Source organism: Vigna unguiculata, chromosome 4, assembly GCF_004118075.2.
Source record: "Vigna unguiculata cultivar IT97K-499-35 chromosome 4, ASM411807v1, whole genome shotgun sequence".
Taxonomy (NCBI): Eukaryota; Viridiplantae; Streptophyta; class Magnoliopsida; order Fabales; family Fabaceae; genus Vigna; species Vigna unguiculata.
In genome coordinates, this window is record NC_040282.1 from 8,308,465 (window position 1) to 8,334,513 (window position 26,049).

The window sequence follows — 26,049 nt, forward strand, 5'->3', positions numbered from 1 at the left end:
TGCAAAACATACTAGCTTGAACTCATGAATGAAAGAGGGATAGGAACCAGTTTTGTAAGAGGCTGAACAATTGTTCAGGGGCAACATTACCGGTGGTCAGGTTAATACTTAAGAAGAAACATGCAAGGTTTAAAAACTGCCCCCAATTTTGTTGCGTTGGACAAGAGCGTAGTTTGATGAGACGGAAAGGATTGCCCCAATTTGCATCTTTTGCTTAACTCACATGCTGATGGGAAATTTTTCCTCCATTTTCTATCTTTATTATTTCATTTTTTTTTCACTCACTCTCTTCCCTTTTTTTTTTTTTGCCGATTTGTGTCGTCAACCGCTTACTTTTGTCCACGAATTAAGCTCATGAGAAGATCAAGACAAACATTCTTCAATCGATGTGGACTTTTCTTGGCTTGTAACGTGGCTAGGGGTTAAGAGGTTTATGAAAGAAATGGTTAATAAGGCCCAAGTATGAGTTTGCAGGTATTAATTTTGGAACAAGAATCATTTGCGTGACACCCTGTAAGCCTTTCACTTGAAATTTCGGGGTGTTCTATCATCTTTATTTTCATTTTTCTTTCCCTTTTCCACATCCTTCATGTCCTTCGCATTGTTATCACTTTGTGATTTTTTGACATGCATTTCTAGATTTCTTTTTCATTGATCTGTTTGAACACCTCTTATGTGTTTCGGGTAACTTGACATGCTGATGATTCTTGTCCAGGGATACTGAAAGAAGTTTTTATTTTGGCTCAAAGGGGGTACAAACGGATATATATGACTTTTCCTTTAAATTTTGGTAGGGGAAGGAGGCCACACGTCATTTCAAAGTTTGTTCGCCTTATTTTCACATGAGCTTAGCTCTAAGCCAAAATTCGGCAGCATTTAACCCATTCCGCTCTCATTTCTTTTCCTTCATATATTCTTTCCTTTTCCCATATCGCCTTTGTAGGTTTTTTCATTCTAACGAACAATCCTCTTTTGTTCTTCCCAACTTGTGGCCTTGGCCTATTGTTAGACAAGGTCAACTAAACAAAAACCTGCCACAGTACACTCTTCTTTATTTCCTAGGGTAATCCTTTATTTCAGAGGGAAGTGAACGAATTGGGAGTTCAAGCAACATGAATGCAGATGCTTCAACAAGATATGCACACAAGCTATGCTTAAAGTGACAAACCATGGAAAAAACCTTCCCTTCTCCCCACTTTTTGTATTTTCATTCCCTTTTTCTCCTTATTCTTGGAAAATGCCATACACTTGACAACTTTATTAACAACGAATTCCAAAATTGATTTCTCTTTTTTTTTGAACCTCTTTTTTTATTATTTTACGTCCACGACACCCTTTAGAAGCGAGCCTGCTCTTAGAGATCATACCTGTGATGCCCCATTTATGGCTTTATTCGTCTTTTATCCTCTCTCTTTTTTTTAGATTATCTGTTACTTATTCTCTTTACGAACTCAGCGTGACATCATTGCTTTAAATTTATGGAGAAAACCAAATGGTGTTTATTGAATGAAAAACAAAGCAGAATACAACAAAATTTGGAGACAATGTCAATATCCCCTAGTAGCACTTCCTATCAAGGAATCATCATGTATAAAATTTTTGACCGCATCAGAATTGACCGGTAACGGTAACTCCTCTCCATCCATCCTTGTGAGAATTAGTGCCCCACCAGAAAATGCTTTCTTCACCACATACGGGCCTTCATAATTTGGAGTCCACTTGCCCCTATGATCCTTTTGTATAGGTAAGATCTTTTTCAAGACTAGCTCGCCTTCATGGAACTCTCTAGGGCGCACCCTCTTGTCGAACGCTTTTTCATCCTTCTTTGGTATAACTGTCCATGACACACTGCGTTAGCCTTTTTTCCTCAATGAGATTAAGCTGGTCAAATCGGGCCTGAACCCATTCTGCATCTTCCAATTGGGTCTCCATTAACACTCGTAGGGATGGGATTTCTACTTCGAAGGGTAGTACTGCCTCCATTCCGTATACCAGAGAAAAGGTGTTGCCCCAGTTGATGTACGTACTGAGGTGCGATACCCATGCAAAGCAAAGGGAAGCATCTCATGCCAGTCTTTATACGTGACCACCATTTTCTGTACAATTTTCTTGATATTCTTATTAGCAGCCTCGACTGCCCCATTCATCTTTGGACGATAAGGAGAAGAATTATGATGTTGAATTTTAAATCCTTCACACAATTCAGCCATCATTTGATTGTTCAGATTGGTGGCATTATCAGTGATTATCTTGCTAGGCAACCCGTACCTACAAATTAACTCTTTTTATGAATTTAGTCACAACTTTTCCTAGTCACACTAGCGTAGGAAGCAGCTTCCACCCATTTAGTGAAATAATCAATTGCAACTAGAATGAAGCGATGTCCGTTTGAGGCTTTTGGCTCTATAGCTCCGATGACATCTATCCCCCACATTGAAAACGGCCATGGGGCAGACATTAAGTTTAAAGTAGTGGGCGCCATATTGATATTATCTGCATACTTCTGACATTTCTCGCACTTTCTCACGTGTGCAACAATCATTCTCCATAGTCAACCAAAAGTAACCAGCCCTCAAGATCTTTCTAGCCATCGAGTGTCCATTCATGTGTGTGCCAAAAGTTCCTTCATGAACTTCCTCCAATATTGACTCGGCCTCTTTTGCATCCACGCATCGAAGGAGAACCATATCATGATTTCTCTTGTACAACACATCCCCACTCAGGATAAAATTTGCAGCCAACCTTCTCAGTGTCCTTTTATCATTCTCAGATGCTTCTTCAGGGTATTCTCTGGTTTTTATATAGCGTTTAATATCAAAATACCAGGCTTACCGTCTAACTCTTCTTCAATGAAATGGCAATATGCTGGCCCTTCATGGCTCTTCATTTGGATCATGGCATTACCCCATCCTGATTAATCTTGAACATCGATGATAAAGTAGCTAAGGCATCTGCCAATTGGTTATCCTCTCGCGGAATATGGTGGAATTCAATGAAATCAAAATACTCCACCAATTCCATGATATAAGTTTTGTAGGGAATCAACTTCTGATCCCTAGTTTCCCATTCTCCCCTTAGTTGATGGATAACCAACGCTGAATCTCCATATACATTCAAAAATTTTGCCTTTGACTCAATCGCGGCTTGGATGCCCATAGCGCATGCTTCATATTCAGCGATATTGTTTGTGCAATTAAAACACAACCTTGCTGTCATTGGAATGTATTGGTTTTCTGGAGATATTAGTATTGCCCCTATACCATGTCCCATGACGTTAGAAGCCCCGTCGAATAATAACGTCCATTTCTTTATGTTCTCATCTTCTTGGTCATCTTCAAACAAGGCCATGATGTCCTCATCGGAAATTCGGGTTGCATCGACTGGTAATCGTTAACGGGTTGTTGGGCCAGATATTCAGCCAAAGCACTACCCTTGATGGACTTCTGAGTGACATACACAATGTCGTATTCTGACAATAGCATTTGCCACCGGGCTATCCTTCCAGTGAGAGCGGGCTTTTCAAAAATATACTTGATAGGGTCAGTCTTGGATATCAACCAGGTAGAATGACTCAACATGTATTGTCTTAGACGATGGGCAGCCCATGCCAATGCGCAACAAGTTCGCTCTAAAAACGAGTATCGTCGTTCACATTCCGTGAACTTCTTGCTCAGGTAGTATATGGCATGCTCTCTTTTTCCAGTTTCATCATGTTGACCCAACACACAACCCATTGACTCCAAGTACCGTCAAATACATAATGAGTGGCTTCCCGGTTCGGGTGGGCGTAACACAGGAGGATCTTGTAGATATTGTTTAATTTTGTCAAAAGCAGCCTGACAGTCTTCATTCCACTCAACAACCTGATTTTTACGCAATAGCTTGAATATTGGTTCACAAGTGGCGGTAACTGGGAGATGAACCTAGCAATGTAGTTCAGTCTGCCCAAGAAACCCCGTACCTCCTTTTCTGTACTGGGAGCAGGCATTTCGATTATCGCACGCATCTTGTCGGGATCGACTTCTATCCCCTTTTGACTGACAACAAAACCCAACAACTTTCCAGATTTCACACCGAATGTGCATTTAGCGGGTTTAGTTTAAGTTTAAATTTCCTCAATCTCTCAAATAATTTCCTTAGGTTGAGGATGTGTTCTTCTTCTGACTCAGACTTGGCGATCATGTCATCTACATAAACCTCGATTTCTTTGTGCATCATATCATGAAAAAGCGCCACCATGGCCCTTTGATAGGTTGCCCCAGCATTCTTAAGCCCGAAAGACATCACCTTATAGCAAAATGTCCCCACAATGTGATAAACGTGGTCTTTTCCATATCTTCAGGTGCCATCTTAATCTGATTATATCCCGAGAAGCCATCCATAAACGAAAATAGTGAGAACTTGGCTGTATTATCCACTAATGTATCGATGTGCGGTAATGGGAAGTTGTCTTTTGGACTCGCACGGTTCAAATCTCGATAGTCAACGCACATCCGAACCTTCCCATCCTTCTTGGGCACTGGTACAATATTTGCCACCCATTGAGGGTATTTTGCCACAGCTAGAAATCCAGCGTCAAATTGCTTTTGCACTTCTTCTTTAATCTTTAATGACATTTCTGGTTTCATCCTTCTTAGCTTTTGTCTGACTGGAGGACATTCCGGTTTGAGTGGAAGCTTATGTTGTACTATATCAGTATCTAAACCAGGCATATCATTGTACGACCAAGCGAACACATCCCTAAACTCCTTTAGCAGCACACAATTCTTCTTTCACTTCTTTCTTCATACTCGTGCCAATTTTCACTTCTTTCTTTTCATCCCCCTCCTTAGGTCAAGCACTTCAACATCTTCTTGATGGGGTTTTATTTCCCTAGATTCTTGTTCCACTAATCTCATTAGTTCAGGGGAGGGTTCCGGATCACCTTCATAATCATCTTCCATATTATTGACAGGGTGCTCAAAATTAGGGATATCGACATTGTTATTTTCAAAACATTCATTATCATATCTGCATTATTTGAGTTTATAAAAAGATAAATAAACAAACAACAGTGAAAAATGCAAACAAAGATAACAAAGGTAGCAAACACAAATTGATTATCACGCTGAGCATAAAGGAAAAGGTGTCACCCGTTAAGTCATGAATCCTAAAGCTCCGGGTAAAGCAATAGGATAAATTAAAAATATTACATTTTAACCAAATTAAACATCACGGGTAGATCCAAAGTCTCCCAATTGTTGAGTAGTGCATTTGGAGCACAAGGCTGCACAAAAATCGAGCTTTCAGGTTCATCTTCATCTCTGACAGCTGCTATCTGACTAGTGTTGATCCATCCCGCACTGCGGAAGCTCTCTTTGATGTCACAGATGCGAATCTTTCCTAACCCCAGTTCCTTTTCCTTGGATTCGAGCCACACCGCGCTCTCTCCTTTCTTCCGCCAGCCTCCTCTTATCCTCTCTAGTAGGCTTGTATCCAAGGCCGTATTTATTCTTTTTCTCGGTGACTTCTAAAGGATATCAATCCTTGCTCGTACTTGCCTAGCCCCTTTCCGTACTCATATCCCTCTTTCAACATGACCTTGGCCGTCATAAGGGAAGTACGCGACAAGTGTGGGTTCATTGGAAAGGGCTCCACATAGGCATTCCCACAATTTCCAAAGATTGGAAGGCTGTCTCGAGGGCTTCCTCTGCTGCTTCAATATAGCGAGAAGATGAAGGCCCACTTACTAAAATATCTTCCTCCCCTGAAACAATCACTAATTTGTCACCCATGACATATTTTAACTTTTGGTGCAAGGTTGAAGGTACCACGCCCGCTGAGTGAATCCAAGGACGACCCAACAAGCAACTGTATGCTGGAAGGATGTCCATCACTTGGAAAGTTATTTGAAAGACACATGGCCCTATTTGGATTGGCAATTCTACCTCTCCCATTACTTCTCTTTTACTCCCATCGAAAGCTCTCACTATCATTGCGCTTGGTTTCATGTGAATACCTTCACACGGTAGCTTTCCCAATGTTTTTTTGGCATTACATTCAGGAAGATCCATTGTCGATAATACACGTGCTATGACATGATCCAAGCATTTTACAGAGACATGGAGGGCCTTGTTGTGTCCCCTCCCTTCAGTAGGTATCTCCTCATCGGTAAAGTGAGGTAATTGTTAGCAGTGATATTGTTAACAATTCCCTCAAAACTGTCCAGAGAAATATTTTGCTCCACATGCGCTCCATTGAGTATCTTCATTAACAACTTTCTATGAGAGGTTGAATGCATGAGTAGTTCTAAAAGTGAGATTCGAGCAGGCAGGCGATTCAACTGTTCGACCACTTTATACTCGCTTTGTTGTATGAACTTCAAGAACTCGCAAGCCTCCTCATCAGATATTTCTTTCTTGTCATCTTTTCTTAGACCCTCGTCGGTTTGGATTCTTCCCTTTCAAGAGTTCCTTAGCCTTTTTGGTATTCACGATTCACTATTGCCAACTCCATCTTTCATCAAGTTTGGAGGCGTAAAGATTCGACCACTCCTCGTAATTCCACCGATGCCTGATATATTTTTCACCACTGACTCACCACTGTAGGTTGACCACCTACCCGTTGTTCCTCACCCAACACGTATGCACCATATTTCCATGGGACAGCTTTCTCACTTTTGTAGGGAAATGGGGAGGGTGCTTGGATAATAATAGATTGCCTTTCTTGAATTGTCGGGGTAGAGGTGGATCTAGTGAAATGAATCACCAATGGCTCTGGCAAAGTCACACCGGGTTCCGCACCATCTTGTGCAAATACTTCTCCTCCATGTCCGTGACATACTTGCACAAAGTTTCTGTCTATAAGATTTTGTAGAACATCCTCGAACTTGGTGCATTCATCGATAGAATGTTTAGCACTCGGATGGAATCCACATTTTTCACTCAGGTTATATTCCCCTTTTAACAAACCCAATTTCAATAGTGTCTCAAAAACAAACCGCTTGGAGCTTCGAATTTCACTCACATCCCTCACCAGTCGGTGTTTCTTAACCTCAATGGCATTTGTCGAAGGGTTCCCAAGACCAGAAAGGGATTAGCCTCAACACTAGGTTTGTCTTCGTGGAACTTTATCCATCCTGAGTTGATTAAAGCTTCCACCTTGTGTTTAAGGGACACACAATTCTCAGTAGAGTGACCAACTCCCCCTCCGTGATAATCACATTTGGCATTTGGATCATAATTCTTGGGGAACGGAGGTTGCACAGGCTTCATCGGACAAATGGCCACCAAACGCTTTTGGAGGAGATGAGGCAACAATTCCGTATATGACATAGGAATAGGAGTGAAATGAACGAAGTTCCTCTCTTGATTCCTCCTTAGATTAGCGTTTTGTCCCGCGTTTCTGTTGAAATTCGAGTTAGGTTCGGTTTTCCAAGCATTATTTGGATGTTGTGGTTGATAAAGATTCGACGGTTGATAAAACCCTTGCTGCTGAGGTCGTGTTTGATGAACAGACACTGCATTGGCCACATAAGGAGGTTGGTTCAAGTGTGGTCGATAATTATGAGTAGGAGCCCGACTTTCCCACAGGCATCACTGAGGCCGTGTGTACTTCCGCTTCTTTCTTCTTTCCGGGAATAAAAAGGTTTCTTAGGAGTTGCAGCCGCGAATGGGCCATATGCAATCTTTCCACTTTTTAACCCGATTTCTATTCTTTCCCCTAATAATGATATCAGCGAAATTGGAAGACACATTCCCCAACACTGCTCATAAAATGGTGATTGCAGCGTGTTTACAAACGTCGCCACCATCTCCTTATCAAGTAGAGGTGGCTCAACCTGAGCAGCCAACTCTCTCCACCGTTGTGCATATTCCTTGAAGGACTCAGTATCCTTCTTGGCCATGTTTTGCAATTGCAATCTATCTGGCGCACTATCTGTGTTGTATTTATACTGTTTCACAAAGGCGTCGGCCAAATCCATCCAGGAATGAATTCGAGATGGCTCCAAGTGTGTATACCAATTCAATGCTACCCCAGCCAAACTATCTTGGAAACAATGTATTAGCAATTTTTCATCATAGGCATAAGCAGCCATCTTTCTACCGTACATTGTCAGATGGCTTTTAGGGCATGTGGTGCCGTGATACTTTTCAAATTCTGGGACCTTAAACTTGTGTGGTATCATCACACCAGGAACCAGGCTTAATCTCGCCACATCACCGAACCCATAGCTTCCACCACCCTCAATGGCACGAATCCTTTCCTCAAGAATTTCAAGCTTACTTTAGCCCCATCAACAACAGTGGATATTGCTTGGACTGTAGCGTGTGGTGACAGCTTTAGTCGCAGCATCTGCATCGATGAATGTTTTCGGAGGCTGGGGCGCCACAGTCATCCTCGGTCCTGTGAATGTGACTGTCTCATTCATCTCCGCTCCTGTCACGGGTGTCGAAGCTAACATCGGCCCTTGAGTACCGTTCGATAGTGTGTTGTTAGCTGCAGGAAAAGAGAAAGAAGTTTGTTCTGCATCTGAATATTCTCCAACTGGAGGAGTGTATCCCGGAGGCAGACCGTACATTGGGAACGGAACTGACGCGCCTAGAGGCGTACCATAAGAATGAGCATTCTCCTCGACCCTAGCGGATGAGGCCTCTCCCTGAAGCCTTCAGTGACTTCAAAGCCTCTAGGATTTGGCCCACTTGATCCTTTCAGCTCGTTAATGTCAGCCTTCACAGCTTCATGGGCTTCTTCCCAATCTTCCATGCTTCTGTGGTTAGCTCGTGTGCGATAAGGGTGTCGTGGAAATTTTGCCGTCGTATTTGATTTTGCTCTATTATTTCGTTAAATGAAATGAATTATGAAGAATGAAAAGAAATGAAAATGAATGCAAAACATTTATTCTAGTCGGAAATTTTAAAGCTGTGAGAACCTTAAGGTAAATATATCATAGAAATTAACACGAAACTGATACAACCCAACCATTAACAAGTCTTCTACATTCATTAAACACGAGAAAAGAAAGAAAACCTATTCCCTACCCTGACTATCATGCTCTTCATCTCCCTCATCAACTTCTTGCAATGATTAAAGAAGGCTTCAATCTCCCTTGGCGGATTGAAGATCGGTAGTGCAGCCTCTGCTTCAGCTAATAATCGTGGGATTTCTTCAATTGCTCCATTCGCCAAGGCAGCCTAGCTGTGAGAAACATCTCTTCCAATGTTCTATAGTCATTTCCTGCTCGCTGTGTACTCATTCATCCGACTGATCACCTCTCGATGTTCCTTTTCCAATTCAGCTCTATGCCAACGCTCCTCGTCCATCTTCACCTCATAGGTCGACACCACCTCTCTCATTTGTCGTTCAACCTCACTAATTCTCATTTGAGCATTGTGCAACCGTCTCAGTGCTTCAGTTTTCTCTCTCTTAAATTCTTCACACAACTGATCCCTTTGGCGCTTAGATGTTGCTGCTGCATCTCTCTCTCGGTCCCTTGATTTTAATGCGGTGCTTGCTGCGGCCAAATCCTGTTTCACTCTGAAAGCATGATCTCGTTCTTCTCTTTGTTGCCTAAGAATCCCTTCATACGCTTTTGTCATTTCCTCATTATCACGCCTCAGATCCACATACTCATGTCGGAGACTTTGAAGCTCGTTAATTAATTTGGCATTTTTTAAGTTTCATCTTCTCGATCTCTTCTTTTAGCCCTTTCACCTCCTCAGACTCAGCAGGTTCCAATCGCTCCGGAGCAGGAGAGTCCGATTTGAAAGGTAACTTGATCATATTAACCCTTTCCAGAATCCATCGTCGGTAAGATATCTTCCCGTCATTACCCATGGCCTTGGGTCTTTTTCTGCACGCAACCTCACCCCAGGCACTCCTAACTCGTCGAATTAGATCTTGAGAAATTCCTTCTTCATAATAAGTCCATATGGCAACCAAGATTCTGGAGTTGGAGAGCTCTTAATTGGACACCCAAACTGTCGTTGAGCCAGAACAGGGTTATAATTCACACAACTTCTGGTGCCTATCAGAGGGACGTTAGGGAAATCCCCACAAGAAATGACATGCGACTTGGGCAGCCCAGGGACACACCATCTAATCTTTCCCCCATTCAAACCTGCACAGAATTGGGCCCATTCTTTCGCCCCTCGAATTTCAACGCCGCCATGTGGCAATTCCCCAATCTGACATTCAGCATTTACTGTACCCAAGCGGACTCGGGATATAAACCATACATACAATATAGGTACACACATAACATCTTCTTCCTCTTGAGTGCGTAGCACAAATTCAAACCCCCGTACACATCAGCTAGAACCGCAGTGACTGGACTTTCTGAATGAATCTTGTAAGCAACAAACACATCGATGGCCGCTTGATCAACAAAATTCTCCATGTTAGGGAAGAGCACGACTCCATATAGTGTGAGAGCCAACACATCCATGAACGTCTCCCCTATCTCTTTCTCAGCCAAACGACGCAAGTGCCCTTCTAAATACCCTTGGGGGATCCCCTTCGAGTTGCCCTTGGAGGCCATTTTACTCTCTAGCTCAGCAGGGTGTACCTTCAAGATTCCTGCCAACGTAGAGATAGATGCTCGTTGCTCAGAATATCTGTAAGGGACTTTATCTTCCACCGACAAACCCAAAATCTGCTCGAACTCTTCTACTACTGGTGCCAACTGAAAATCCTGGAAGGTGAAACATCTGAGCGGCGGATCATAATATTGGGCCAAAGCGGTGACTGCCGACGCTTGGACTTCCACATTCAACAACCTCAATAAGTTCCCATACCGCTTCTTGAAAGCATTCTTCTGTATAGTCTTCATTTGTTGCACTATTTCCCTTAAACCATTCAGATTGCTATCTATAACCCTGATAGGTAACTTCTTCTTCAAGGCATCCGACCCTAAATTCCCTCCGACTTGAAATCCCATGTTAATTTCTTTGTTTCTTTTTTTTTCACAAACTCAATCACAGCCTTAAAATTTCTGACCTAGAATCACAAGAAATGTTATGGCATGGCATGACAAAATACATGTTATGCATGAACAAATAATCAAAATGCATGTATGATGATGCCGTGAAAGAATGTACAGACACATGACTTCATTGCTAATTCAAATAAAGCGAGAAAAATAAGATGAGAATTAAGGTAATGCACATGTCTCCCTTGTGCCTTATCAGAGGTTCGATGCCTAATGGTCCTAAGGTAAAATATATGCGCTCACCAGGATAGTTCCCTAATACTTAAGGATCAAGGTCACTAGAGCTATGGCCACTTCTAGGCATTTCCCACAACAGTTGGTAGACAACAAGATGTGGGAGTACCAACGAAGTAAACAAACTCTAGCTGGGGTTCTCACAATGACCACTTGGGAAGTTCATCCACTGTGGCACTGCTACACAATCCCCTCTAACTCTAAGTTACACAGACCCGGGTATAGGGCCCCGCTCATGATATGCACAAAGTGTGTGTGTGTGGAGGGAGAATGATGCATACCATAACCCCCACCTGCAAAACAACCAGAAAACTTCCCAGGCAGATATAGACAATTCCAAAATATATATCAAAATACAAAGTAATTCACACACAATAATCCAAGAAGCAAATATATACAAGCACATATAAAGACAATAATACACAAATAAAAGAAAAAGGGAAAGAAAACATTAGGAAAAATCACATCAAGTTTGCATTCTAATTAAATGGCTTGACTCTCTAGCGTCCCCAGTGGAGTCGCCAGCTGTCGCAACCGGAATCGCGACGGAAGGCGAACCGAAAAAGAAAACGGTTTAAAAAGAGATTTGGAGTCGCCACCATAGTTATTCTGGAAAACTATGGAAAACCATAAAATAAGACAAGTCTGCGAAAAACCAGATTTTGGATCCGGGAGTCGGTTACGCGTAGGGAAGGTGTTAGCACCCTACGCGCCCGCCCGAGGGCGGTACCTTTAATTAAAAATGCAAAGTTGATGTGATTTTCAAAATATTAATTTTCCCCAAAAATAATAAGACAAAAAATGCTAAAAAGAAACAAAAATATTTTTTAATTTTTTGGGCCCGACAAGGATTGACCTTGGTCCTACGTATTCTCATTAAAAATGAGAAATCAGGGTTACGTAGTTCTTTAAAAGATATTTGAAAAAAATTGAGAAAAAGATTTGATTTTTTAGAGGTGAACCTGACAAGGACTGGCCTTGCTCCTACGTATCTCACGGTGGAGAATCAAGGATCACGTAGTTCTTAAAAAGACTTTTGTTTGAAAATGTTGATATTTTTATATTTTGAAAATTTATTTTTTTTTGGTATTTTTGAATTACTTGAAATACGTGTCATACGACGCGAGCGGTCGGACAGACATTAAAAGGAAAGAAAACTATTTTTGTATTTTGAAAATGAGTGTCACACGAGTGCGAGCGACCGGACAGACACAATAAAGTGAAAGAGTATTTTTTTTTTTAGATTTTTTTCTATATTTTTGTAATTTTTATAATTTTCAAATATTTGTTTCTTTTTTTTAGAAATAATAAAAAATAAAAAACGAAAATAAATAATAATAATGAAAAGGTAAATAAATAAATAAAAAAAACAAATTAATTAAGAAGGATGAAAGTGGAAAACAAAACATGGGGTACATGAGTAATTGGTGGGAGGTACATGAAGTAAATGAGGTGTCTTTATTAAAAGTGGTGGTGTGGCGAGTAAAATATAAAACAAGCCTAAAATAAGAGTAAAAAGTGTGTGCAGGGGTGCGGGATTAGTAATTGTGGAGGTGCGCGAGGAAGTAAAAATGCAGCAAAAGCCCAACAAACAAAAAAACAAGGCGGGGGTGCAGGGTTATCATAAACGGAGGTGCGCGAAGAAAAGAAATGATAAACATGGAGGTGTATGAGATAAAAAAAAAGTGGTGCATGTGGTAGTGGAGGTGCATGCAGTGAACATCACAGGCCCAAAATAAGATAAACATAAACAGGGTGCAAAATTATCAATTGTGGAGGTGTATAAAGTGAAAACGGGGGTGCAGAGATTAAAAAAAAGGGGTGCGCAAAGACAAAAATAGGGTGTGCAGTGGAGGTGCGCAGAGTATGGATGGAGGTGTGCAGAGTAAAAACTGAAATGGGAAGAAAAGGCTGAAAGGGTACAAACAGTAAAAAGTGGTGCAACACAAAGAGGGGGTGCAGATATTAAGGTGGGGGGTGCACGGAGCAAAAGTGTTCAGATTCAAATTTCCCAAAACACATTAAAACCTAATTAATCTTCTCTACGCGCATGCGTCTCTTCTTCCCATCCGCACACACACTACCCGCGCCGCCACCGGCGAGAGGCCACGCCGTCGACGCCAGCCACCGTCGGCAACGTCGCCGGCGAGAACCAAACCTCTTGAGTCGCTTCTCTTCCTTGCTTCTTCTTCCCGTCACCGCACACCACACCGTCCGTGCCGACACCGCACGTCCCGCCACCGGCGAGAGGCCACGCCGTCGACGCCGGCCACCATCGGCAATGTCGCCGGCGAGAACCAAACCCCCTGAGTCGCTTCTCTTCCTTGCTTCTTCTTCCCGCGTGCGAGACGGTGACTACGACCACCGCCGTGAACGCCACTGGCAGCGTCTATGACCACCGTCGTGAACGCCGCTGCCGCCGGTGCTCGACTATTTAATGACGCACCACCAGTTACATACATTTCAGTTCATATTTACGGCATCGTTACTTACCTCTTGCTCCTTCACTCGTGTTGCTCCTTTTTTTTTTTTCACTGCAGGAACTGTCTTTTTTTTCTTGCTTTGTTGCTCTTCCCTCTGTAATCTTGTGAGAACTTGTCCTCCAATTCCCCTTTTTCTTGCTTATGTGTGGAGTTGCCCTTTAGTCATGACTGCACCGCTATGCTCAGACTGCCTCCTCTGGTTGCTGCCACAGTGACACACCAATACCCAACATTCCTTCTTTTTTGTCCAAAAACCCCCGATAACCAGATAACGTACAAATCTGGCCATATTTTGCACGGCAGAGTCAAGTCAAATGACTCTCATTATTATTATTTTTTATTTCATATATATTTTTCATATTTATTTTTAAGAGCAGAAAAACAAAATGGTGTGAAAATAAAAATAAAATGGAAATTGAAATTAAAAAAGATAAAATAAAATAAGATAAAGTGAAGTAAAAAAAAATAAAATAAAATAACATAAAATAAAATAAAACAAGAAAAAATAAATAAAATAGATAAATAAAAAGCAAGACAAAATTAAAATTAAAAATAAAAATAAAAATAAAAATAAATAAAAGAAAAGGAGTATATATGTACATTCAAATTAATGTTGATTTTTGTAATGTTTTTTAGTTAATTATTTTTATTAATCGGACAAAATTGAGTGTTGACAAGTTACAACAAAATTTTTAGTTTATATATTGATATCTAAAGAGATCACTATAGTGAAAAATATTTTTGGTCACTAAAATTGATCATTATTGAAGTATTTTCTTATAATGCATATCCTACATTTTCTATTACAATGTAAAAATATTTGGAAGTTAAAAAAAGATTATATCTAGCGAGTTAGTGTAATCATTAAATAATTTGCCATTAAATTTTTATTTTTATTGGCAGTAAGGGGCAACATTCCAAAATTGGCTTAAGATGTGTTCTTCGAAATGTAAGGGAAGGAGGAAAATGTGAATCGCATTTAGTTTGTGTGGTAAAACATGAGAAGAAGCAAAAACACGTGTTGAAAGTTGTAACACATTGACAAACTATATAAGTTACAATAGGGAATGAGAAAATGAATCAAAAACAAAATTAAACAAAACATCATTTACCATCACAATTCAATACACAAGAATATCGAAGATGGACTCCCAAAATGCAAGCTACAACGCTGGTCAAGCTAAGGGCCAAGCTCAGGTATACCTTCAAACTTTTTGTTTTTAGTATGTTGATGTTCATGTATGCTCAATATTTAGAAATCATTGACAAGATTCTCTATGGTATTGCAGGAAAAGGCTAGCAACATGATGGACAAGGCTAGCGATGCTGCTCATTCTGCTCAAGATTCTATGCAAGAGGTTCTTTTATCCTTTCTTTCTCAACTTCTCTTCAAATCAAATTATGTAGTAACATTCATGTTTAATCCATATTACAATAATATTCATATTGATATATGAATGTAATAGATTTTTGCATGGTTGTTGAATTAGAAATTGAGACGCATGATAGAAGAAAGTATATTTTTTTGTGTATAGGGTGGACAACAAATGAAGGAAAAGGCACAAGGAGCTGCTGATGGTATCAAGAATGCTTTGAATTCAAATAACTAATAAAACTAAATGGATGGTTAACTATGCTAAACTTCCTTTCTTTCACGAGAATAAACCTTGTTCCTGCTCATCCACATATTTTGCAGAAACATGATTTTACCTTTTATTTTTGATATGTATTCATCTGATTACTATTTATAGAAGCATTGAATTTTATTTCAAATGTAACCATTTTTCTTTGATGTAGGAAACCAATTTCTTTAACGATCAAGACTCATGCACTTTGCATAATCATCATTCATTTTTTTTTTTTCAAACTAGTGTGACATTCGTGCAAACGGACCAAAATTGCAAACTTTTAATAAAGAATTTTAATAAATATATATATATATATATATATATATATATATATATATATATATATATTGAGATGTAAAATAATAGTGAATAATCTAGAGAATAATATATTATTTAAAATAATATTATTATTAAACATTTTCAATGTTGGTTACTTACATAATTTAAATTAGACTATAAAAATATTGAATAAACACAGTTTTTAATTGACATGGAATGTATCAAACGCTACGCTGTAAATATTATGAATTAGAAAGATTATATAAACTTTAAAGTTTGAGAAGCAAGATCAGAAATGCACAAATTTCAATTTTGCATTGAAGTTAAGACTAAAAACATAACCATTATTCTTATAATCTCATAAAGACTTTTGACAACAACCTTAAACATAAACTTTTGAGATGACACAATTAATTACCTTGAATCCTAAGACTAAATTCGTACGCAGAAATTATACCATTTAAGTATCTAATATAATTGCCCCATTATTAATAATATTAATTAAATAAAGAAGTTCAAAAACGTAATTTGACAAGTTTTCTTTGTTTTAGTTCTAGTGCATCATTATCCATCAAGGATTTAGAATCGTGCTAAGAATTGGGCATAACACTAGCCATATGGTCCTAACCACAGCTCTGTGATATTAAACACAACATTCTTGGAGTGAATCTTCTAACATTATACACCGTGCCAATCATATATTAACCAAACAACATAATGATTAGTTTCTTACATATGTATACAAACATATATTTAGATAGCAATAATGCAGTCTTTGTACGTACCGATAAGCACAATAATTTTCAACCACTGTTTATTTTATAATTTTTAAGTTGTAAACTTTCATGGCACATGGACTTTATGTAAGATCACGTAAAATTATAATAATTAAAAAATAAATAAATGAAGTTATAATTAACTAATTTAAAAGAATTTATTTAAAAATTGTTACAAGATACAATAATTTATTATTATTTTTATGTAAAAGATTTTTTAAAGATATATATATATATATATATATATATATATATATATATATATATATATAATATTTTATCAAAAAATCACATAAAATATTTTAAATGTATTTAGGGTTTTAAGGGTGAGAATGAAGTTTCTGAATACACATACTAAAGGAGTGAATAAAGGCTACTTACGCTTGTTGAAAAAGAACATTACACAATGATAAACTTTGAAGGTTTACCTATTAAGAAATTTTTTCATCATAGTTGAGAAAGTTTCGTTTAAGGCTGTTATGTGTGCATTTTTGTGAAAAAAAACTTGTTTTTTTTTTTAATTGGTTTGTTAAAGGAAATGATTATTGAGAAAGGTTTTATTTATTTTCAAAAAAGCCTTGGACTTTAATCATATTGTGAGTTTTATTTTTTAAACAAAATGTTTTTGCTTTGTTATCCGTTGCAAAACTTGGAAAAAATTTTCAGAGATGCCGAATTATAGTTTTTCAAATTCATTATATACAATTCTAGAAATTTTAGAGAGTTGTTTTTTATTATTTTTAATTTTTGATTATCATGAAATCTTTCAAGTTTAATTGACGTAGATGCATTTTTTTCATCTTCATCACAAGTTTTTTTCATGAAAAAAAAGGAATAAATTATTTTACTCTTTATCATGATTTTTCTTATACAAATTTATCAACTCTCACATATTTAGAAGAAGATAAATTTACCGCCGTATACATTAGACAAATTTATCACATGCAAGAGAAAATATTTCTTAAAAAAAAAAAGTTAGAAAATGAACTTACAAAAGAAATTGATCAGTTAAAAATGTTTCTTAACTCCTTAATTTTATGGTGATACAATTTTATTTTAAAAATGATGAGAAAACAAGGGTAAAATATAATGGGTATGGACACAATTTTATTTTAAAAATGGTGAGAGAGCAAAGGTAAAATATAATGGGTATGGGCGGTGGGGGAGGGGTCGTCGCTCCCCTATATTATTTAGAAGGTCCACCGGTGTTTGCTATGTTAGCATTATTTTTCCATTTTATTAATAAAGTTTGGGTGTAAGACATTGTTTAATTTTATTTATCCGCTTTAATAAAGTGGTGACATCTTTTAATTTTATTCATGTATTATAAAATTTAGAAGCGTGAAAAATTGAGGTATTACGCTTTATACTTGTGGCACTTATAAAAATAACTTATAAGGGTGTTAACATACCCTATAACTTATAACTCATAGTAGTGACATTTATAAACATGAACGGTGTTGACTTACCCTATAACTAAGGTTGGGCAAAGTTAATTCAATTGTACTGGAATGTAGATTAACTGCACTAAATTAAACTAAAATAATTGAATTACATTCAACAAAATCTGAAGTAAACTTTTATACAGTTTAGTTTAAAAATATTGAACCCCTAAAAATTAAGTTCAGTTAATTATCCACTAATTGAACTACCTTTTTATTATTTTCTGTCCAATAATAAAATGCCCTTCACAATTAGCCCACATCTCGCGCTGTCCACTGTGAGTCTGGATTCTCTACTGGTTTTTTGTGTTGTCCTCTACTGAGCATTAAAAATACACTGTGTTGGTATTTTAAATATTTTTTTAATATATTTTAAAACGTCAAAATTAATGGTCATCAATATATTATGAAGACACAGTAGAGAAACAACACAAACAAACCTAGCAGAGTATCCAAATTCCTCCACTGTATCAGAGGATGCGTGTAAGTGTTAATTATATTATTACATGATTTTGAACTATTGAATCTTCACATGATATATAATAAAATTTTGTTAATTGTTTTTTCTAATAAATCACTTATATGTTAGTTGGAGAATTGATATTAAACTATCTAATAAACTTTTTTATTTACCAAAGAAAATTTGAATTATTGACCGAATTAATTAAAAATAATTCAGAACAAGGAAAGTTATTTCTGAATGGAAATTAACTTTTAAACCCGTAAGCTATAGTTTTGTTGCCAAAAAATTAGTGATGCTAAAATGTATTTTTTTAATAGAAAAGGATATATATATATATATATATATATATATATATATATATATATATATATATATATATATAATCTTTTTGGATGAATTGTCAAGGTAATTGAAGTTCATTAAAAATTATATATTAAATTATCTTGGATGATTAATTGTCAAAAAAAAGGAAGTTTTATGAATTTACATAAGGATGGCAAATTTAATTATCAAATGTAAGTATACCTATCAAAAATAGTTTAGTTCGGAACACAATTCAGTTCATACAACACTGCAATTCAATATATTTCAGTTTTTTAGAACAACAAACAGTTCAGTTCGTTTGGACTTGTTTTTTCAAACCAATTCAATTCAAGTGAACTATTGTTTAGTTTACTGCATTTTTTAACAGTGCTAAGTGCATCTTGACCGGTCATACCTATAACTTATAACTTATAGTAGTGATACATATAAACAATAATTTATAAGAAGATTTACTTACCATCTAAACCATGTTACAAAATAATATAACTACACAAAGCACATTTATGTAGGGAGTACATCTGGCATAGGCCTCAAATGCATGCAATTGTTTTGTGAAAATTATTTGCAGGTCAATATACAAAAGTCTTACCTCTTGCTTTATTTGAATATTTTGAAGATATTATCCTTATTCTTTTGCGACTAACTATTTTTTATATATCTGACCATTATTTTAAATTATCATAAATTTTATTTATTACGATTTTTAACGACTAAAATTTTATCTTTCAAAATATTTTTGTACGGTGTGTTTTTCGATCTCCTGATTCGATATTCATTATAGATTCTAAACTTAATTCTAAAATATTTATTATTAAACTTGGAATCAATTAGCACCAGACAAGTTTACCTGTCAGTTAAATGATTTGTAAATGAGTTTAAATCTCAATCCTACGATTTCCTTAAAATCATGTTAGGTAAACAATTTGGAATTTACAGTACAAAGCATTTACTTAATAAAAATTACAACCGTAAAAAAAATGGTCTTTTATGTATTTTGTTCAATTTGATTTATCTTTTAATAAAAGAAAACTCAATTTTGTTTCTTATATTTCAGAAATCCAACGTGAATTTTATTTTCAATTGAAACCCAAATGGATAAGGCTACACATTTGTTTTATTATTTTAATATTTTATAAATTATAATAAACTTAATCCAAATTTCTTAAATTAATAAAACCAATAAAAAAACTAAGAACATTTTCAGAAGAAATAAAAGTAGAACTGTAAGGCCCACTTACTTTACTACCTTTATTTTAAAGGACTGCCCCAAATAAGTTGGACCTAGGGCTGGCCCATAAAGAACCAAAGCCCCTAAACCAGCTGAAACACTTTTATTCTTGACTTTGACCGGTTGGATCTTTAATCGGAGCTCCGTAGTGAGAGCAGTTTTTATCGCAAGGTCACTGAATTTGTGTTGTTGACAACACTACACACTTTTCGTAAAATGAAAGTTACTACTTCGTTAACCGTTGGATCGAGCTGATATTTTAACAGCTGATCCTTAACACATAGCCTTTGACTTTGACCGGTCCGATCTTGAATCATAGCTCTGTAGTGAGAGCAGTTTTTATCGCAAGATCATTGTAGTTTGGTTGTTTCTCTGATCTTGAATGGTTATTACTGGCTTGAATCTAATTGTTATATTAAAAGCATGTGATCAATGATTATGCATGAGTGATGTGATTCATGGATTGTGGATGATGGGTTTGGTATGAACTTGGCATGTGATTTAAATGAGATGGTTGGTATCAAGGAGACATGGTATTGATATGAAATACAAATATATATTCACTGTTTGGGAAGGATGAGTTGATATGGATTCAACATTTGGTTATGAATGAGAATGGGTTGTAAAGGTTGGCATGAGATATTGTGTATGGTAAACATTACTTGATTGATTTAACATGATTGGTCTGTGGTCAGTGCATAATTCCTTGAAATCTCTAGGTGGGATTTTAGGGTCGTGCTTCAGTGGTCGGGATGTAATTCCATGGCCCCTGTTAGTGGGTGTCCATGGTGGTGCCCTATCTATATAACTTGGTAAGGATTCAAGGTAAGGATTGCATCTTGACACTCTAAGGAGTCAGTTAGTCTCACTTAGAGCGGACTGACTCCTGTGGTGAGAGTAGTAGGAGGCTTGAAATTCATTAAGGACTAACCTTGTACGTGAGGGAATTGATTCATTGTAACACTTGTAACACAGCTCGGGGGTGAGCAGAGGTATCCACCACAAGTGCAAGCATCCGCTGAATTTGACCAGTTTATATGTATCCGGATGAGTCAATTTGAGTCTTAGTGTATTGATTTGGGAGGTCATAACATGTTTGGATGATGTATGTATATTGGACTGTGAAAGTATATCTGATTGCATGATAAAATCTTTTTGGCTCTAGCTTACCCTTTTGCTTGTTTGATTGCCTTGTATGTTGTTCTTCTACCATTGCAATGATCATCAATTTATTGATGGGAGCAGATGTGAGAGGTACTCGAGGTCAACAGAGAAGGGATGGTTCCGCTACACAGTCTACCTGTGTTTGGATGATGTATTGATTTGGGAGGTCATAACATGTTTGGATGATGTATTGTATTGCCCCTAAGGCTTTATTTCGAATATTGACTATCTCTTACTCTTTTTGGGTTGTAGGCATTGTAGTGAGCTTCAGTATTTCCTTTTAAGTACCTTGGATAACTATAAGGAGTGATTTTATACTCCGCAACTTGGCTCTTTATATTATCTGGTGTAAGATTTCATTTAATTATGTTATTATTTAAATGGGATGTTACAAGAACTTCATCACATGAGCAATTTTCTTTTGTTAAACTCAATCTTCATGAATAGTTTAACATTAGTAACCTTAAAAGATAATATTTATGCTTTTTTATCATAATAAATAACATTAAATATTGATGAACTAATGTTTTGATTTAAGAATTTAAACAAATGAAACAATCTAACTATTAAATATTCACTAAATCATCAAGTTTTAGCATGTTTAGTGTCACCTAAGTTTTATATGATACAACATAAAAACTTTTACTAGTTAAAAAATAAGTAACAATGCATGTTTCATTACAGAAGACATCAATTCCATTTTCAATTTGTAAGTATATATAAAAGGCACAAAAGTTGCTCATAAATTCTAATGAAGATTATAACACAAACATTTTTTAAAATGTATGTTAAATTTGTTGTTATCAAGAAAGATATTCATATATAAGGTATTTTATATACGACAAGATGACTACAAAAACAAAAAAGTTGTCTTCTTGTGCACTTTTACCCAACATTTTATGATAGTCACTAGTATATATAGCAAAAGGATATTCCATCGATTTTTTTGGCATATTACATTAATTTTATAATTGATGTCGTATCAAACAATGTAATAAGTGAGAGGCATAATACATCAATTGTAAAAATTAATGTAATATCATATAAAATAACATCGATTAAAAAAAGAATTCATTAATAGATAAAGTTTATTTTAGACCTGAAAAATATATATATATATATATATATATATATATATATATATATATATATATATACATGTACATATATATATATATATACATACATATATATATATATGTATATATATATATATACATATACATATATATATGTATATGTATATGTATATACATGTATATATATATATATATATATATATATATATATATATATATATATGTACATGTATATACATATACATATATATATATATATATATATATATATATATATATATATATATATATATATATATATATATATGTATATATATATATATATATCATGTTATAATAAAGCATATATCAAAGTTAACATGGAAGTTAAGACATCAATAGTTAAAGAAATTCATACATCAGCCCATGAATCATCTATCTTAGCATGAACTATGGTCCACATTCAATGCATAATGTAGTATCCACACTCAAAGCTTTCATGTTGCTTATTGCACTAATATATGAAATTTACGTAATTAATATATGAAGAACTAAGAAAATTTAGTTTATTCTATATAGCTTCAATGCAAACTACATACCATGGGATATATCCAATAATAATGGTATGTAGATGCATTGGATTTACCATCTAAGACATTGATGACATTAATAGCACTAAAAAGAGAATTCATTACATTTACAACATAATCATGATAAAATACATTACTTTTGTAATTAAGACATACCTTTGTATTAAAGTTTTCAATTCTTTGCTTGGCTTCTTGTGCACTCAACAAAACCACATGACAATATGGTCTATGAGACAAATAATAATCAATTGTCAATGAGACCTATTAAATAAAGATTTTAGTTAATGATTTGGCATTAGTTAGATAATAACTAAAGTGAGTGAGTTCAACTTACGCATGAAAATAAGGAGCGATGTAAATTTTTTTCTAGGATGCATCAATCAACCATTGAATGTAAATTTGAGAGTGCATTGTTCTATTCCTAGACTTTTTTGTACTTTGAGGCTCAAGGAAATCATAGATATTAGCATTTCTCGCATTGACAATTAATCCATTTAGATACATGCATTGCTACAAATTCACAAGGTTTAGGTTGATCTAACGAAACATAAGTTAAATGCAAAATATAAATTTAAGTGCACTCACATAATCCAAAGTTGAATGACTACAATGTTCAATATCTGATTACCCTGAATTATTTCAAACAAATCTGACATGTTTATATACAATGATATATCATCATTGTCAACGCTAAAGATGGTTGCATCAACGCTAATGGAATGCCATAAGGTACTTGAACAAATTGGATGATGCCCGAATCAACTTCTTAATTAGATTAACATTTTGGTCAGGTTGGGGTTCATAGCTCGGGCTCAAAACTATAGTCTAACTCCCATACGAAAACCAGCAGTACGCACATGACCCAGGTGCTCTTCATCCCGTTAGTTGCAAGACCAAGCCTCAAATTTCTAGGATCACTCCCAAACTGTGGATAGAGTGTATCATTTCTCTTTCATTGAGGTGAATCAGTTGTGTGTCATAACAATCCATCACTTTTTCTTCCATTTGCATGCCACACAAGGTTTTTTGCATCATTAACATTAACAAATAAACGTTTAAATCGAGGTATGATTGGTAGATACCATGTCATTCAACAATTCAGGCAATTCAATGATACTTTTATCTATCCACCCATTTCTTGCCTTGATGTTAAATAATCTTAATATTGCTAACAAACGTGTGAATCTTGTACAGTCGAGATATAAAGCTTTTTCTAAATCATCTTTCAATAAATCATACATGTGTGCGTGTTAAGAATTTTCTTCTCCAATATCCTCAACCATATCCTTCATGTGATCTTCACAATATACATTAGACTATGGAGATGGAGATACAATTGAGAGGTTTACAATTTCACTATGTTAGGTCGATGTTGTATAACTTTTTAAGAAATCATCACAAATAAAATGTTCTCTTACCAACTTAATTGGTAGTCTCTCTCGTTTAAACAATTAACACAGGATCAATAATATTTTCCATTCAAAAGTCTTCTTTTTCGTTGAGCAGATTGTAGAAATTCTTCAACATCATTATCATATACACCACTAACTCAACTAGCATTCACCCAACTTCGATCTATTTCTACACAACATAAAATCCATTGTTTATTTATGAATATCTCCCATTCATTAAAAAATATACTACTTTGCAAACTGTCAAAATCGACGACTGAAGTTCATCATAATGATTGTCATTACTCCTTCCTTTAATTTTAAAATATAATTTGGGATATGAATTCAATTTTTATATTGAATCTTAAATAGGAAACTAAGAAACAACACAACTATAAAATTGATGGAATAACACTTAAAATATGAATTTCTAAACATATTGTTGAGTGTTGAACACCCTTGGACCCAAAACCAACACCTTAACATTACTACTAATACCAAAGCACAACAATTAGATACTTGGAAAAGCAGTAATCAAATATAAATCATAATCCTGAAAATAAATTTCATGAATCACGACGTAAGCAAAAAGAAAAAGAAATAAGAAAAGGCCCAAAAGTGTTAATAGGTTGAAATACTCTCTAATTTCTTATGATCTGCATTTAAGACAACCAAGGATTGTTTTGAAGAACTTGAAATATAACACTTGTAAATTTCTTAGTTGTTTTGTAATAAATTCATAATATCCTTTTGTATATATCAATATGGCAATAGTGGCTAGAGATGGCAAATAAACCCGTCCCCGTGGGTATTGCCCGAACCCGTCCTCGTTTTGAAAATTATTAAAATATTCAATTATATAATATATATATATATATATATATATTTTTTTTTCTTTTTTTTTCTTTTAATTATTTCATTTGTCATGAAACTCATTCTCATCTCCAATATATTTTTTATCTTATCATAACCTTTATGTAATTATGTTAAAATGATGTATGTTAATAAAAAAAATATTATGCCTCACATTTGAATATTTATATTATTTTTTAATATTTTTATTTATTATAAATTTTCCTTTCACATGAGAATGTTTATACTCTCAATTTAAGGTAATATAAAAAAAATTCTTTACTTATTATTATTATTATTAATTTTTGTTTAATTTGAAGAACTCTTTTGTTTCATTAAAATAATTTTCGTTATTTTTCAACCATTAAGTATATATGTTGATATTTGAAAAGTTTTCTTAGTTCTCTAAGATATTTTTCGTCTTATCATACCTTAGTTATACATTTGATTTCCTTTGTGTGATTTTTTTCGATAGTCTCTCAAATTATTTCTAAAACACACATTTGTTAGTTTTTTAATATTTTTATTTATTGTTTTTATTTTATCATGTAGAATAATATTTCGATATATTCTATCTAATTATTTTTTATTTTATAACTCATTATTAATCATAATGTAATTTTTTCACTTTAAATTCTGTTTGAAGTGGTTAAAATATATATATATATATATATATATATATATATATATATAATGATATTTAGGAATAGTATATGATAATTCACTACAAGAAAAACATGAAATGGTGACTGATTTAGTCAGTAACCCATATCAGTCACTATTTTTCGTCATTGGTGGTAGTAGTTGATTTATTGTCTGAATCAATGACTAAATTAGTGACTGATTCAATGATCGAATCGTACTTGATTTAGTGACCAATTTAATTACTAATTTATTTGTAATTTAATGACAAATTTTTTGGTCACTAATGATATTTCTATTTAATTTTAACCACTTCAAATAATTTAATAATTAGTTCTCTAAGGTATTTTTCATTTTATCATACCTTAATTATACATTTGATTTCCTTTGTGCGATTTCTTTCGATAGTCTCTCAAATTATTTCTAAAACACACATTTGTTAGTTTTTTAATATTTTTATTTATTGTTTATTTTCATCATGTAGAATAATATTTCGATATATTCTATCTAATTATTTGTTATTTTA

General features: G+C 35.1%; 1 protein-coding gene and 1 pseudogene across 1 annotated transcript; one reads left to right on the forward strand and one right to left on the reverse strand.

Moving 5' to 3' along the window:
• Positions 1-1,547: 1,547 nt before the first annotated feature.
• LOC114180452 lies at positions 1,548-8,745 on the reverse strand (annotated as a pseudogene).
• Positions 8,746-14,779: 6,034 nt separating this feature from the next.
• Positions 14,780-15,495, forward strand: LOC114180379 (stress-induced protein KIN2-like). The gene is made up of 3 exons (XM_028066688.1): positions 14,780-14,883; positions 14,976-15,044; positions 15,222-15,495. Exons 1-3 carry the CDS (start codon positions 14,830-14,832, stop codon positions 15,294-15,296), a joined length of 198 nt encoding a protein of 65 aa, XP_027922489.1. The 5' UTR covers positions 14,780-14,829; the 3' UTR covers positions 15,297-15,495.
• The last annotated feature ends 10,554 nt before the right edge of the window (positions 15,496-26,049 follow it).